The 17,712-nt window shown below is 38.8% G+C and overlaps 1 protein-coding gene and 1 long non-coding RNA gene across 2 annotated transcripts in view; one reads left to right on the top strand and one right to left on the bottom strand.

Moving 5' to 3' along the window:
- Nucleotides 1-17,712, bottom strand: part of LOC148127917 (uncharacterized) — a 139,599-nt gene that overhangs the window by 64,959 nt on the left and 56,928 nt on the right. The window lies entirely within an intron of this gene.
- LOC113433880 (T-cell-specific surface glycoprotein CD28 homolog) lies at nt 7,442-16,990 on the top strand. The gene is made up of 4 exons (XM_026696714.2): nt 7,442-7,663; nt 13,980-14,336; nt 14,845-14,957; nt 16,142-16,990. Exons 1-4 carry the CDS (start codon nt 7,582-7,584, stop codon nt 16,280-16,282), a joined length of 693 nt encoding a protein of 230 aa, XP_026552499.1. The 5' UTR covers nt 7,442-7,581; the 3' UTR covers nt 16,283-16,990.

The raw sequence follows: 17,712 nt of genomic DNA, 5'->3' as shown, positions 1-17,712 counted from the left end.
ATGCCTGCGAATGAGAGTTGGCATGGCTGGGGCATAATGGTTGCTCAGGATGGGAGCAAGGGTGTCCCAATCCATGGTTTTAACTTCAGCTGGCTTGGCTAAGGCTTTAGCCATCTTAAAAACAGCTGGTGCACAATGGGTTAGAAAAATGGCTCGTTTCTTGCTGGGCGTGGCATCTTTGAGGTTGTTGGACTCTAGGAACATTTGAAATCTGTCCATGTATGAGTCCCAATCTTTGCTAGCTGGATCGAATGGTGCGGGTGGTATAGCGCTGCTGGCCATGTCGCCGTCGTTGCGCTCTGTCAGCCACGTGCTCCTTCGGCTGGCTCAATTTCAATAGCTTTCATTGCCTCCGTATCCCATTCTCGTCGCCAGTGTTATATCTGGGAGGACGGTTCAAGAACGGAGGCAAGACTCAGATAGTAACTAAAGCTCTTTATTTGTGACTTCAGATCTGAGCAACTAACCCCAGCCGCAGCAGCCCCTTTTATAGGGCTGGCTGCGGCTAGGTAGCCAATGAAGGAGATTTGAGTTTGCCGCTCTTGGCAGGGCCAATTGCAGCAGCCCATTTACTGGCCAATCGCATCAGTCTATGGTGACCAATCATGATTGGCTTTCAGCGGGCCAATCAGATTTGCAGGCTACGAGCCTGCTAGTCCGGAACATTTATGGTGGATTGAGTGACTGGTTTTCAGACTGACAGGCAATAGACAGGGGGAGAGAAAGAAGAGACAATACTTTTTCCCTTTTATATGTATGGATGGAGGAGAGCGAGAGATTGGCAGTAGTAAGAACTGTGAAAGACGTGCAGTGAGAAAGCGAAACAAAAAAACAATGAGCTATAGTGACTGTGCACTTTTGAAAGAAGATATCTTGAGACAGGAAACTGCTGAGTGGAGTAAGAAGATTGGAGGTTTTTGTATTTGTGGACAATGGAAGTGAAAGGAGAGAAACAAGTTTTGACTGTCTGAGACTACTGAGAGAGGGGAATCGGCAGCGGTGAGAACTGTGAGGGTTGTGTGAGAAAGCAAAATAGAAGAAACAATGAGTGATAATGACTATGCACTTTTGAAAGAAGACATCTTGAAGTAAGAACTGCTCACTGAAGAAAGAAGATTGGAGGTTTTGCAAATAGCACTTATAATATATTGTATGTATTTAATATATTTAATATATGTAATAGTCATAAAATAGCGATATAGTTATTAGAACTATTAAATATTGAGTAATAATAGGTTGAATATATTTAATATTTTAATAAGAAGTACTATTCTGGTAAAATTAATAAAAAATTTCCTTTCTTTTCTTTCCCCTATTTTTGGAAATCTTTTTAGTATAAATAAGAATTTCTATACTTGTAACTGTGGAGAAAATGAAGGTGGATTTATAGTGGATTAACTTATATACTGTGTCTAGGATTTTCTAAGTATTTTCTTAAGATTTTCATATAATAAATTGATCATATTAATTAATTAATTAAGATTCTAGTGATTACTGATTATTGATTACTGATTATATTTTATTATATTTGACAACTAATGATTAGAGTTTATATTTGATATTGTGTTGTAAATACAATACATAGTAGAAGGTTAACAACTAATTGAGCAGTTATTAAATCAAATACAGGATCGGAGAGATTTTATTGTAAAAGCATATTACCAGATAAGATAAAACAAAGACAACGGGGAGTATCCACAATAGCGCTATTTGATGGTAGATTGGAAGACTCTTCTACAGATCCTGAAAATGACAATGATGACTACAACTGTAAAAACAGGAAAGAAGACTATATCTTCCCCATTGGGACAAAGGTCACTAGGTATGATGTTTGCTGTAGAGAAGCCAAGTTCCTCCTTAATGTTACAGATGGCATACTCAACTATGATGCAAGAGATGATGGTGAGGACTCACGAACTTATAGCAAGGAACCATGAGGACCTGAAAACTGAAATGAAGAATGATACAGGAGGAGTAAAAAATGACATACAGAAACTGGATACCAAATTGAAATAATGCAAGTGGCGAGGAACAGAAACTGACAATAGTGGAAGCCAGAACTGAATGTGAGGGAAAAAAATTAGAAGAGACAGAACAGAATTGAAAAGTATTGTATTGTGAACTTTGGAAATCAGTGGTCCATTTGGAATTGGAGAAAGCGGCTTTCTTCCTCAGGTTTCAGAATGTCATTGAAGATAGGAAAGTAGATCATATTTTTCTGCGATGACCTCTTCACTTGAACTCATATCAATCACAGGAGCTGAATCCAAGCCCGGAGCCACAACACCTGGATAATGGCCAAAGATTCCGGTGGCAGCGCCATACATGGAGGAAGGGGGTCCTCGGGACAAAGGTACTCAGGTTTATGGGACAGGGCATCTGCTCTCCGATTTTGAGCACTGGGGATATAGGTCACAGAAAAGTTGAACCAGGCAAAGAACAACGATCACCGGATCTGTTGCTGGTTCAACTTCCTCATAGTGGACAAGTATTCCAAATTACGATGATCCATCCGAACCTCCACCTTGTGCCAGGCCTGCTCAAGATGATGTCGCCAGGTCTCAAACACAGCCTTGATAGCCAGCAACTCTTTTTCTCAGATAGTATAGTTGCACTCGGAAGGAGTGAGTTTCCGAGAATAGTAAGCGCAGGGAAAAAGAGGGGCACCATCCGCCGGGGCTTGCAACAACACAGCCCCAATAGCCACGTTGGATGCATCCATCTCCACCGCAAAAGGACAATGTGTGTGGATCAGGATGCCTCAGGACAGGTTCTGCAATGAAGGCCTTCTTGAGACCCTCAAAGGCCTGTTCTGCAGGAGCCCCCACTGGAATGGGACCTTCTTTCAAATGAGCTGGGTTATGGGATCCGTCATCTTGGCAAAACCCGGGATGAAGGTCCGGTAATAATTAGCAAACCCCAAGAGACGTTGAACATCCTTCACTTGACAAGGGGATTCCCAACTACACAAGGCCTCCAGTTTACGTGGGTCCATGGCAATGCCTTTGGGAGAGATGATGTGCCCCAAGAACTCTATGGAAGTCTGGAAGAAGAGGCATTTCTCCAGCTTCACATAGAGTTGATGTTCCCAAAGACGTTGCAAGACCTGACGAACTTGTTAAAGATGGCTGTCCCTGGACCTGGAATAAATCAAAATATCACCCAGGTACACCACCACAAACCGATCGAGCATGTCCCAGAACACATCGTTCATCAGGTGCTGGAAGACCGCGGGGGCATTGGTCAACCCAAACGGCATCACAGTGTACTCAAAATGGCCGTATCGGGCCATTTTCCATTCGTCCTCCTCTCACATCCGCACCAGGTTGTAGGCCCCTCAAAGATCGAGCTTGGTAAAGACAGTAGCCTCCCGTAACCGCACCATCAACTCTGGAATGAGCGGCAAGGGATAACTATTCCACACCATAATGGCATTCAACTGGCGGTAATCGCAGCACAAGCGCAAGTCTCCCATCTTCTTTTTAACAAAAAGAACGGGAGCAGAAAGAGGGGATGACGACGGTCGGATAAACCCTTGGGCCAAATTCTTTTCCAAGAAATCACAAAGGGCGGCCAATTCAGCCCTGGCCACGGCACTGTGGGAGACCTGGGGCGCTGGTTGTGCAGGATGCTGTGACCTTGAGGTGGATGGCTGCTCCGAATGGGACATCGAGTCTTATGCCATTGAAGTTTTCTTTTTATTTTGTAAATGTACCATTAATGTGTTTTTAAATTGTAAATTCAATAAAATCTATTTTTTTTAAAAAAGCATTGCACCACCAGAGCATCGAGGGTCAGGGCCGGCTCCACGTGAACCAACTCGTCCTGTATGTCCTCCAACAGGCCATCTTGGAAAGCATCCATTAAAGCCGCATCATACCATGCAGAGTCCAAACAGAGCAGTCGAAACTCTGAAATCAACTCCTGCAAGGGGCGTTTCCGCTGGCGAAGTTCCTTCAGACGTCTGGCTGCTGTCTGAGCCCGTATGGGGTCCTCATACACCAAAACCCCTGATAGTCCGTTAGCAATGGACTGTCCTGCACCAACAAAGGAGTGGCCCACCTGGCAGCCGAGCCCGACAGAAGGCTGATTACAAACCCCACCCAAGCCTGGTCATCAGGAACATCCTCCGGCCTCAGAGCCATAAACAATTGGCACTGTCCCATGAAAGCCGGGAACATTTCAGGCTGCCCAGAGAACTTATCCGGCACAGCTACTAGGCATTTCCTATGGGGAGGGGGCAGGAGGAGCAGCATGAGCCTACAGCAGAGTGATTTGATTAATCAGCTGAGTAACTTGCTGCTGCAGAACTTGGTTATCATTTTGCAGCTAATTAAGCTGTTGCTGCTGCTGCTGCTGCTGCTGTTGTTGATCCATCTTGGTCAAAAGATGTTTTTTTGTTTGGGTTCGGGACAAAAATGTTATGTCCCACCTGTGCCAACGAACTGAGAAGTCCAAGTTTCCAAAGGAATATACACAAGCAGACAAGACCAGTAATGACAGGGTTAAATTCCTTTGGCCAGACAAGTCCTTGGCAGTCTCACACAAGCTGTCTGCCAAGTCCGATAATAAAGCAAAAACATAAATCACAGGCTATTGCCACACACACAGATTCCGTCGGAGCTGCTCTCACAAATTAACACATTGTCCCGAACAAGAATCCAGAACTAACACACCCCCTTTTATTCTCTGTGGGGTGTGTCAGTCCCTCATCTCAGTCACTAATTCGTCCTTTCCTTTTACGTTGCAACTTACACTTTTGCCTGAGCCATTGCCTCACATCAAGCCAGCATTCCTGGGCTTGATCCTCAGTCAGAGGCTCTGATACGTTCTCCTGATTATCTGCCGACTCCTGAGGCACAATCAGGGGGGAAGATCCTGCCGAGGAGGGAAATCCTGGGGAGGAAGGCAATTCCAAATCCTCTAACAAAGCAGGCTCAAACCTTAGAGTCAAATCCTCCTCTTCCTCATTGACCAAGTCCTCGACCTCTGACAAAGCAGGCTCAAACCTCCGAGCCACAACATATATGTATATGTGTTGTGCCTCCGAGGTTTGAACCAGGTCAGTCAGCAGATGTAGGCTCGAGTGAGGAGGAAGATCTGGCATTGAGATTCGAGCCTTCATTACTGAGCGACGTTGAGAGGAGTCTGTGGGAGGAGGAGGAGTTGAATCTAAGAGATGAGCCTAATTTATTAGAAGTTTCAGAGACGTCTTCCTCTTCTGGAACTTCCTCCCTGATTGCACCTCAGGTGTTAACTGTTAATCAGGAAGGTGTGCCAGAGGCTTCAAGCGATGATGAAACTGCCAGATGCTGGCTGGATGCCAGAACTAGGAGAAGATTGAGACGTCAATCTCAATTAGAAAAGAGATGTCCAGCCAAGGATTAATTAATGAGACTGACACGCCCCTTCAGGGGATATATAAGGAGCGTGCTAACACCTCTCCCCCGCTCGAAGCAAAGTGGATTTTTAGTGCTTTTTGGATTCGGAAGAATACATTTGAAGTGGCCATCATGATTTATGAACAATTCAGCTTTGCCAGACAGATTCCAGGAAGACTGCTAAGGACTGTGTAAACAGAGCAGTTAACTCTTTTGGGTCTGGTTTTGTTTTGCTTGAATATCTGAACTTTGGAACTGTGTATTCCCACCTGTGGATACAGATGAGACATAAAATATATGTATATGTATATGTATATGTATATGTATATGTATATGTATATGTATATGTATATGTATATGTATATGTATATGTATATATACGACCTCTAGATGACAGTATTGCTTAACTTTCTCCTTTAGTTATACTGTAGCCAATAGATTCTAACAAAGTATCCTTTTTAAAAGTAAAAATAAAAAGGGAAAAATAGTTTAACTTTAGCAACAAAAATTAAAAGTAATTTTCAATTGATTCTTATTTGAAGATCCAGTCCACTTAAGCAAAAATAAAAAAATTCTTTAAAAAATAAGAAAAATAAAATAAAACAGTCCAAAAAATGTTTGACAGCTAGCCTTATGTTCTATTTTGCTGCTGTTCTCCACTTTTCTGTCTTCTTCCTTCTAAACACCCTTAGGGTACTCTGATTTTAGTAAAAAAACAAAAAAAAGGGTTCTCATCCAAACCGACACACTTTCCTGACAATCTTTTTTTCCGGTGCTGTCACAGCTTTCTAGTGGCTTTAATGGCAGCTTCCCTCCACTGCAGAACTTCAGGAGCTTTCCTGGATCAACCAGGGACTTTGCAGTGTCCCTGGGATCGACAGGATGTGCTCCCTTTGCTCACTGTCTCTTTGGGATGGTTTGGGTTCAGCTGTGGGGGTTTCGGTGGCTTTCCCAGGAGCTCCAGAATCGCCCTTGTTCCACCACAACATCCCTGCCTTCTTGGATAAAATTTATAGTTTGGTATAGGTGTTTTTAATTAAATGCCTTTTTATCTTCCCCAAAGCTTCACAGTGGTAAGCCAGATTCTCTTCCTTTATTTTGAACCATATAGCTCATTTGGTGGTGGTAGGGGAATCAGTTTTAAAGAGAAGAAAAAAAAGAGTGGTGATGGCCACAGAATGTATGATATTCTGTTGCTCCAGTCTTGCTGGAAAGTCTTGCTCCAAGACTTTCATGCCATTATTTAGACTCTAAACAAAGAGCTCTTGGGGGAACTTAGTTCCAGCTGGTGTCAAATACTTGAACCTATTTGTTTATATTTATTTATTCCATAGTAATTAATATTGAAGATCACACACATTTTTATCTTGATGATACCTACATTTTTAATGACCTGTAGATCCTTCATAACTTTTATCAAACATTGGAAATGTGCCATGAAAGACAGAGAACTGATACTTCCAACACTGCCTGCCCTGTCCTGTCAGAACTAATCCTTCCATTACCCCCACCACCCTGCTAGGACCAATGAAGCTTTTTGCATGAGAAGTGAAACATTTTTGTCTTCCTTAAGGGGAGCGGGGAGAACACCCGGGTTGCCTTTTTCTAAAAAGCACCTTTGAAACAATTAGGACCTGGATGACTGAGAATCTCCACAGATATTTCTGGATAAGTTCATTTCTAATGTGGAACTTTTTCAAAGGAATAGAGGTGGTAGAGATGCTGCTTTGGCTATTTTTATGATGGTAACAGTAGCTCTATTTCCATGATGTAGATTCTTCAGAGGAAGGCACATGAGGAAAAAAGCCTGGTCCACAAATGACTGGCTGAATCTCAGTGGCAGTTTCTTCTCATCTGGCAGCTATGAAAGTTTCAGGCTGTGTATTGATCCAGGTTCCTATTCTCATTTTCAGTGGGCGAGGGTTGGCATTTCTTTCCAATGAACGTCAGGGGCATAATAGTGCAGAGTTTCTGAGAGTAGAGCAAAGTATAGAAAAAAGCATGAATAAACACAGATAAAATTACAAAGTCATCAAAGAGCCGTTTCCTGTTTGCAGCAGAGTGGTTTGATATTTCTGCATTTTACATGCTTCTGAGAGGAAAAGATGAGAATAAAATCTCTGAGATACCTGTTTAACCTGAAGTGTGGAGTTAAACTGATACAACTGCAACTTTCTGTTCTGTTCCGTATGAGGTCAAGATGTCCTTTATGTCTTTTACCAGCATAATCGCCTGGAGTGTTCTTCCTGTGCTTCATATTATTCAGGATACCAGTTCAGCAGGTAATAATTTCTGTCTCTTTCTGCCTCTTTTTCTCTTACCCCTTGCTCCATCTTTTAGATTCTTGTGTGGAAAATCTGTCAGGCAATTGTTAAATGAAGCTTGGAGCAAACACAGTACTATTTGAGTATAATATTTAACAATAACATTAAAGAAAACATTAACATTAACCAGCTTGCTTATCACAAAACAATGTTCATAATCGTAATGGCCTTCTCTAGTCTGTTGGATGCACCAATGTGGCTCTCATGTAATAAGTCCTCTGGAAAACTACCAAACTGGAGAAGGCTATAAGAAACAAGAATGACTACTTTACTGATAATGCTGACCGAACCAGATCCACTGTAACATGGTGCATCTCAGTAAATAGAATATAATTCTTTATTCTTTATTGACCAAGTTTGATTAGACACACAAGGAATTTCTCTTTGGTGCATATGCTCTCAGTGTACATAAAGAAAAAATAACATATATTAATCAAGAATCATAAGATACAACACTTAGTGATAGTCATAGATTAGTAATAAGCAATCAAATTATATAGGAAACAAATAAAACAATATAAATGGTAAAGATACAAACAATATCAGTAAATAGCCATGTTTTTACTTTTTCTGATTGTAAAACTGAACTGATCCTTCATTAACCCTTGGATATCTCCTTTACAAAGAAGAAAGTTAGGCAGAAGGTAAATCTCATGAAGAATATGAGTATTTTTCTTTATGGATCAAATCAAGGACTATTAACTTGGCTGACCTACTTTCAACACTTGATTTGGGGAACGATGAAATTAACATTCCGCAAGAGAAATGAGTTGTATGTCCCCAGCCCCACCCAGTTCAGTGTAGTTCAGGGAAAGGGCAATTAGACACCTCTATTATACCATCTGTTAAATCTGAATTGCCCTCCACCAAGCTGGCATTTGTTTTGCTGGAGAAAACAAGCAAGCTTCTTATTGTAATGTTATCTTTTCCTTTACTGGGCAAACAGAAACTTTGAAGAACAATTTCAAGTAGGGAAATGACTTGGTTTCAAAAATTACCTACCACATCCCTAATCAGTAGTCAGTTTAATAAGAATCAATAATTAATAATAGTTCAATTGAGACCTTATCAGCTCTTACAAGCCACAACCTTCCTTAGAACATCCGTTCCCTATGAACAATCTGTTGCAGCTCCCCTCTTCTCTCTAGGACCTGATTGACTATCTCAGGGTTATTTGCTTGCTTTCAAATGACTCTTTGATATTTTTTTAAATTGGACAATAAATGATGTTGCGCATTGTTACAGTTAAGTTGGAGACATCAACTTTTGAAACTCCTCTGCCATTTTCACTTACTTAAATATGTGGCAGATCATTAACAGCACAGGTTCAGAGTCATAGCAGTTAAAAATAATATAGGCTTTAGCTGGAATGGGAAATTTGTTATCTGATGAATGAAAGCAAATGTACGTGTCCCAGGATAATGATGCAAGATCGAATTTGGGTTGGTCAAATTTGTTATCTGTTCAGTTTCTCCCAGTTTCCCAAAAATGCTTAAGTTCAGTTTATTACATTTCATATTACTTTAATAATATTTTTTCAATGGCCTAGTTTCTATCTTGATGGCTTAGCCATTATATCATATTGGCTCTCGGAATAGATACAGTACATTTTTGTCTACCAATCATAGTCATATATATTAGGCAGCACCACAGTATTTGGGGACATGTACTGAACATTGGAAAGGATCACGTATAGGCTTCTGAAATTGTGAACTTAGGTAAATTTATATTTAAAGGTATTTGGCTGCTAATCAGTAAGAGGTTCTGAGATTCCATGCTTCTATTGAAAGATAGATGCTAGTTGTCTACTATACACTACTAGGTACAAAAAAAAGTATGGCATTGTGGCTCCAAACTCTGCAGTGATGTGTCACCAAAAACCAATCTAGACTTGAGGAGTTTTGTTTAGTTCCTTAAAAAAGTCTAATGGCTGGTGCGCCTTTTAAGAACTTATCCAGAGGTGAAGCCAACCAGAGATGGCACACTGTATCAAAGGTCCGCTTTTCTGACCTTCAGGAGAAAACCTTCTCCTCTGTTGTTCTCTGATGATGAAACTCATTTCCCTTGGGGTAGTATATGAGCCTATTCAAGAAATTGAATAGGAATTGAATTGAACATTTTGAATTGAATTGAACATTTATTTTACTAGGCTTTTAATAGTTGCGTTAATGGCCTTTTTTTGCTAATGGCTTTTAATGTGATTTTTTTAACATACTCTATATTGTATAGTTTTAGTCTTTTGTAATAAAGTTTTAAAATGTGCAAAAATGTATATGAAATAAATAGTTTTAAAAATCCAAATTAAATGCATTTCTACTATACCCTATTCCAATACACCAATATTGTTGTCTGTCTTCAATAACATGATTTTAACCTACACTAACATACTTCATTTACCTCTAGTCTGCTTCCCTTCCATTTACCTCTTATGACTATTCTATTGTGGAAAGTAGAATATAGTGAAAAAATGAGAAAAGAAAACAAAGCCTTCTTCAGAGCTTAGTTCCCACACTATTTGTGGAAATATTATCGATGTAAACAAATTAAGCACAAAAAAAGAGAGGGAGAAAGAGGAATTGTTTTTTGTTCTTTAGTAAGATATTTGGAAAGCAAAGAAAAAAATGCACTTCAAGTGAAAGATGTGACTTTAGACAATTAAGTTTTCCTCAGGCCCAGATCACAAACTATGAACTAGAGTCTAAGGTGAATAATCAGTAAGTCATGGTCAGAAAGCACTGCAATTAAGCTGTATCATAGAACAAGAAATGAAAACCGATGTAAAAGTCCATGCCTTCATTCAGGCTGTATTCAATTACAGAAGAACTTGGTGAAAGGCATACTAGGAACTGCTTAATCTCTTCCCAGATCATAAATTATCTGCCAATATCAGTGAATCCCATCCTTGACTCTGCACCCACAATAGCCCCCAACTCCTAGATGTAATGTGTTGCAGTGGTGATGCCTGCAAAGGGATAACTCCTTGGATTAGACCCTTGGATCCTTGGTTCAATGTACAGATGTCTGAGAGATAGAACTAGTGGAAGAAGATTGATGGGGAACAAGACCAGAATCACTGCTCCTTTCCTCTTTATCCAGATATATCTTGTGCTGTAGAGGTTCCTTCAGAGGAATCTTTCTTGCACCTTTCTTGCACCTTTATGCAAGAGGGACTGTATGCAGGGCTCTGATTATTTGTTAGTTTAGAGCATGCATGTTCAAACTTTTGATTTGCCTGGGCCGCATTGAGTCCAGAGAAATTGTCTTCAGCCACATACAAAGTATATAATATATAATATATAACCATATAGTATATAAATTTATATAAATAACAAATTTATTTTTAAAATATTTTTATAATAACTTGTGGGTCCACATTGCTAGCTATCCAGGGCTGCATGTGGGCTACAGTTTGGATATGACTGGTTTAGAGAACAGTATGAGTTGCATTATTTCCCTCTGAAGGGCTTAAATTATGAAAAAGCTAGATAGATAAAAAGCTAGGTATTGATTTAGCTGAAACTGCAGTGCTAATATTGAAAAAAAGTATTATATTTTCACAAAGAAGGAACTTTGATAGCTTAAAGAAAGATCAAAATGGTGCTTTTAAAAAAGAATGAACTGCTATCTAAAACAAATAAAAACTAGCAAATTTATGAGCCTGATTTTGATTTGAACATAATTTTATATATGAATAAGATGATTGCTGCAGATTTGCTTACATAAGAAAATAATGAAGCAATGTTTAATTAATGCTTATTCATAAAATGAGCTTATTTTAGTTTATATTATGTGCATTATTAAATAAAACTCTCACATCTTAAATATAATATTTAAGGATTTAATTATCAGTGAATTAAAATGGGTTTACATTCTTGAAAATAGTTATGAATAGTCAGAATGAATAACTTTATAGCAATTTTATTACTTGCTTGTAACGCCACTATCTCATCACCTGATATCAATGGCTGGCTCACAAAAATACCATGGTTTTGCATATATCCCAAATGATTGCTGACAGGCACAAATATAATTGACTACTGTTGTGATGTTGAGTGACAACAAGCCTGACATTCATAGTATGGCAATGTTTATCTTGCTTTCTGGTCAAATATTTACACTGTGTGAATTGGTTGGTCACATAATCAAGTAAGTAAGTAAGTAAGTAAGTAAGTAAGTAAGTAAGTAAGTAAGTAATAAAGTAGATAATCCCCAAGTCTTTTGTGTAACTATTAGAGCTTTCCCACCATAAAGTTGTTGCCCAATGCCCTCAGTGTAGAAATATGCCACTGAACTGCAGGGAGAAAGTGAAGAAAAGATGTAACTCTTCACTGTTTCAAGGATCTCCTATTTTGACTTAGCAGCAGTGATTTTTTATTACATGGCATTCAGAGACACATTTTCTGTTTTGGATACCTATATAAACACGATGAAATTAACTAACTAACTAACTAAACAAAGTAAGTAAGTAAGTAAGTAAGTAAGTAAGTAAGTAAGTAAATAAATAAATAAATAAATAAATAAATAAATAAATAAATAAATGATGTTCTGCCTCCAATGCCTGTTTATCTCATTTTACTGCACGGGATAGTAATACTATTGGTGGACATACCATGCAAAGATTTTGAACATCACACCTGCAGCACTTTTCTCTACCCAATTTTGGTGACAAGACTTTTTATTTTATTTTATTTATACATTTTCTTTATTAAAAATTCAATATCTACATGAACAGCATGTTGTCTGAGTACAGTTAGTTTTGAAACGAAATAATAGTAGTAATAACAATAATATTCAAATCATTGATAATAATCCCGTAGTACTAGTACTACTTTTATTGGGACAGTTATAGTACCATAATCTTGCATGTCTGAATGCCCTTCTCCCCTTCCTCACTTTATCTTTATGTGAGTTAAGGAGTGTTCTGTTTGAGATATTTATTCAATTATTTTCTTGGAATGGGCTCAAGTTGGACTTGTCTGATTGATGGTTGCATTGGTAGAGAATCTTTCTCCTATCCTTCAAGGCCATCCCTCTGCCTTCTACAGGTCTGAAACAGTTGGAGAAATCTAGCTCCTTACTCAATTCTGTCTCCTGGGATGAGAGCAGGGATGGGGGCAGCTTGCTGAGGGACTTATTCACATGAACTAGTGTTTCAGAGCTACTCTGATAACACATATTGTTATGTCCTGAGGACTCTAGGAGTTCTCACTCAGGTCCATTCACTTTGCGGGGGCGTTCTCCCCTTTACCCATTGGTTGGTTCTCCCCAGCAGCCAGCTATAAAAGCAGGCTGCGGGGTCCGACCAGTTGCTGATCGCTGCGAGCCAGTTCCAGGCGTGGCAAGCACGGTCAGCCCTTTATTGTTATAATAAAGTATTGTTGCACTCATGCTCTGGTTCAGCCTCTCTTTTCCCAAACTTAACACATATGGCTATTGTCCATTGTCTGGCATGGATTGTGCATTTTCATAATAGGTATAAGACACACCTGAAACACAACCAAGCAGGATTTCAGACAAACTATTCCACTTGCCCTGCTTCTGTTTTGCAGTTTGGGTGGCTCTTATTATTAGTTCTTCAATGAAAAAGAAAAGCTGCACTTTAGTCAAACACAGTGCTATGTCAGCTTTGAAAGCCATATTAGCACCAGAAGCTTCCATGTTGGCACATTTTTGAGTGTGAGAAGTTGTGAGGGGGGATTTCATGGAGCGTATGTGGTCAGACATAATAGCATTCTTCTTTAAAGTCAAGCTCATGTTATTCTTGCACCTGGATGAGGAATAGTAGAGGAGATGTTTTGTGTTGGTACAGATGGTGATTGGGGCATGTGATCGAATGATGGGTGCAAGGGATGGATTTGTAATATTTTACTTATTGGAGGAAAACTCAGAACTTTCCGATTTGGATTTTCCCAGATGTGCCAGTATAACTACTCTAATAAAAGGAAACTTTGAGAAAATGCCAGTCTCAGAGTTTTTAATTGGAGTTTGGTTTTTCTGGAATGCTGACATGCTAATCATATTAATTAAAACTGAATTTCTATCACGTTTATGAGCAACTTGTTTTGTGAAATATAGCAGTATATTTCTCTGACAAAATTTATTTTTATTACTTTATTTTTAATAATTTTATGCTGTCCAACTGCCCTATAAAGTGACTCTGGGTGGCTTCACAGTGAAATTACAGTGAAAAGGAGCCCATTTCCCCCAAATTATTAAGGTGTTCTTCTGTTCCATGTGACAGCCTATTTATTAAAATGTTTCTCTCCTCCAACAGCTGAAAACATTTCAAAGCAACAGAGATTCCTACACAAAACAGTGCACCAAAATGCCCAGCTGACCTGTGACTTTCCAGCTCACAGAGAGACCATTACAAAGTTAAATGCCTACTTGTTGAAAGGAATTGGGAAAGTACAACTTTTTGAAGCAAATTGGAACAATTCCACAATTTTAATCAAGACAAACAGTTCTGGATTAAGCTTGGACATAAATATTGCAAAAGAAGAAAAACATGCTGTGTTTCACCTGAGGGACTTGCAGGTCATCCACACAGACAGCTACATGTGCAAGATTGAGGTGATTGACCCGCCACCATATGAAACTGAAAGCAGGAGCAATTTAATTTATGTGAAAGGTAAAATTGTGAAATTTGTTTCTAATGGGTCAGAGAGGCATATAATTCTTATTAACTATAGGGTTGCCCATATTTAAATTGTGTGCTTAAGCTGGTTTCTTTGGTTTTGGGCAGAGGGATGGACAAGATGACCTACAAGGTCCCTTCCAACTCTGTTAATCTGTAGGATGTTTCAGAGCCAAAAATCCTTGATTTAGATCGATGCCCCTCCTATGAACATTTTCTGACACAATCACCTCACTGCAACATTATTTGCCAGAAACTGGTACTTAGAAGCAGGTCCTAGACCTGAGTTCAACAACTCTTTTCCTTCAAAATCTAAGTGATACTTTTGAGAAAACTCTTTGAAAGTAGTTTAATAATAAACTAAGTAGTTTGAGTTTCAGTTAGTTGTGCATTCAGTTAATTTATCTTCTAGCATTCATGGGAGAGGGCATACTTCAATGAATATGAAATTATACTTTGTTTTGAGGTGTCTGAGCTCTATTGTGTTCCTGTCAATCCTCAGAACTTCCTCCGCTCCAAGAAAAGCTTAATTACATGAACATGCCAATGGCTATTCCACTTGGATTTTTTGTTTTCTACAGTCTGATAATCACAGCAGCCATTTACTACTATTGGGTAAGAAATCATTCTTTTATTTTCCCTTACTACTAATCAGATGTAGCCAGTGAGAAAAATATAACCAGAAAGAATGTAGAACATGCTATATATGGAGCAATGCACCTGCCAACATTTTGGATTTTCCTTGGAACTATATTTATGGAGACTAACATCATGGGTTTGAACACTTGAAGTATTGCTATTACATCGAGTCCCCATAACATATAGCAAGAAAATAATAAAAAACATTCTCTGCCTTTTATATTTCTCTTCCCTTATTTGGAAATTGTCTCTAACTGAAGCTGGGGCAATCAGCATGTAGCAAGTGTATGTGCATTTGTGGGCATCACATTGCTGGAATTGAACAAGGATGCCCATGAAGTGTTCTTGGTAAAACAGACTGCAGATTCCTGGGAGGCTAATTGAGTTGTGCTTGACTTTTGAGCATTTGAGCCACCTTCAAAAATAAGCTGGGACCAGGTATAAGCAAGAGATACTTACCTGGCAAGGGGGACAAACATATTGAACACCTTCCTCTTCCTATGTCAGCAAGTGCCCTCCTGTAATCTCATGTACTACCTTTTTTAAAAAAAAAATCTTTTTACTGAGTCACCTCTCAGTCCCATTAAAAATTACAGGGGTTTCAACTTTTGGAGAGTTCAATGGAGTGCCATTTAATTTGTTAAGAAGATGCAGAGGGTACTTTAGGGGTTGTACCCTTTGCTGGAACCAAAGTATATTATTATATGTTAAAGCATACTTTTCTGAAATTCATGTATGGCCATCTTTAAAGACACATGCAATCTCTCCTGACTTCTTTATATTATAAAGAAGCCATACTGGAAAACCTGTGAGTTACTTATTCATCTGCCTGATAACCAGTAACACAAACCTTGCTTTTCATTCAACCTTGCTCCCAGAAAGAGCTACGCAAGGTTCTCCTTCATAAAGACTTCAGAGCATGAAGAAGACATGCATATTAGCTTTTCATTTATTTGATATGACATGAAGGAGAAACCTGACTTATCATACTTGTGGGAAGATACATCAAGTGGGATTTTACTTCCTCTTTCATAGAATATTCAGAAGGAGGATACCCAAATTAATGTTCCTTTGGCTCTTGCTAATGTTCACTGAAATTTTCATTCTTTGAATGGCAAAATTTTCTCCTTTCTTCCTTACTGTGTTTTTTTTTCATGCAGCTGAAAAGCAAGAAGAATAGGGCCCTTCAGAATGACTATTTCAGCATGACACCCTGGCAATCAAATGGACCCAGGAAAAGGCCCCCTCAAAATGGTGTTCTAACACGGAACTATACTGCATACCGTTATTGGGAACCCTGATGTCTTCTCTACAATGGAAATAAGAACAGCCTAGCCATAGGCAAAACGAGACTGTTTTCAAAGAGTTGTATCTTCTTGTTCATAGATCTATGAAGGACAAAAGCTCTCTGTAAGTTATGTTTCAAGCTGGATAGGCAAAAGGATTTTAGCAACAGTAGACTGGAAACAGAGAGATGTTAGATCCTCCCTCAGTGTTAAGCAAATGATGGTTCTAACTGCATTTGTGAACTTTCTACTTTGGCCCTAACAGAAAGTTTAGACGGATTATATCCAAACTCTGGAAAACAGTGGAGGTCTTTCTCGATATCAGATATCAACTGAATACCAAAATGCTGGTATGCACAGGATTCTATGATTATAGCTAAGATTAAAAGTGTGTTGCTTTGTTGGATTCCATTTCCTATGTTAATTAAATGGGTTCAACATAGGTTCAAACCCATCTTCAATGCCTGGATAGCTTTGTGTGAGTCTCAACGCAGCCTATCATACAGAGTTGTTGTTGTTGTAGGAAAGGGGGTATAAAACATGTATCTAGAAGCCACACTTTTTGCACCCCTCTGAGCTGGTCATCATCAGCAACCATATTCTGGTCATTCAAGCAGAAATGGCACTCTGTAAACATTTAATATATTACAGGACAATGGATATGTAAATCCCCCTTTCTGTTATAAGTCAGTAATAAAATACATAACATGACTAAAATCCTAACATCTCTCTGTCATACTAAGCTTATTTTAATTCTGTCTTTACAAATTATAACCAATTTTTATTACTAAGTTATACAAATTACTTAGTAGATCAAAAATAAACCTCTGAGGAGTTGTTACCTTAAGAGAATTGGCTGTGCATTAAGTTTGGCTATTCTTTAAGAAACATCAATCAAAAGGTATATAATGCATTCTCCATCCCAGCTTAGCACATTCATAATGGATCTGATATATAGATGATATTTTTTCTATGAAAGGAACAGTGCTCCAGTATATGCTTTGCTGACTCAGTCTCTTCCAGCATAATGTCAAAAGGTCCACTCATACAGGATTTTCAAAATTCGTCTTGCCAAAGTTGCTTTTGGAACAGCATTAAATTTGGCCTGAATAAACTTTTTTGTCATTGTGGAATGATGATATACTGTATGATAAACTGATACAAAATTGCTCTTAATATTCAACAGAAGGAATACTTGGGAGCAGTGACACATGAGTCTGTTTATAGATCAAAATCTTGAAGTTGTTCTTTAATCACTTCCTTGGACTTCTTTAGATCTAAAATAGTCACAATGTCTGCTGAAAAACCACAATGATAGAGTTTTTCCCCCCTGCAGGGCTTCTTTCAAGCTATCTTTCAAGCAATCTTCTAGAACTAGTGGAATTAGAAAAAATAGTCTTAGCCAAAGATTAAAATAGCATAACTTTGCTCTGGCCTCCATTGTT

Source organism: Pseudonaja textilis, chromosome 1 (assembly GCF_049901715.1).
Source record: "Pseudonaja textilis isolate UNSWEBS1 chromosome 1, rPseTex1.2, whole genome shotgun sequence".
NCBI lineage: Eukaryota > Metazoa > Chordata > Lepidosauria > Squamata > Elapidae > Pseudonaja > Pseudonaja textilis.
The sequence above is the reverse complement of the archived record's forward strand: the minus strand, read 5'-3'. Positions and strand labels throughout refer to the sequence as shown.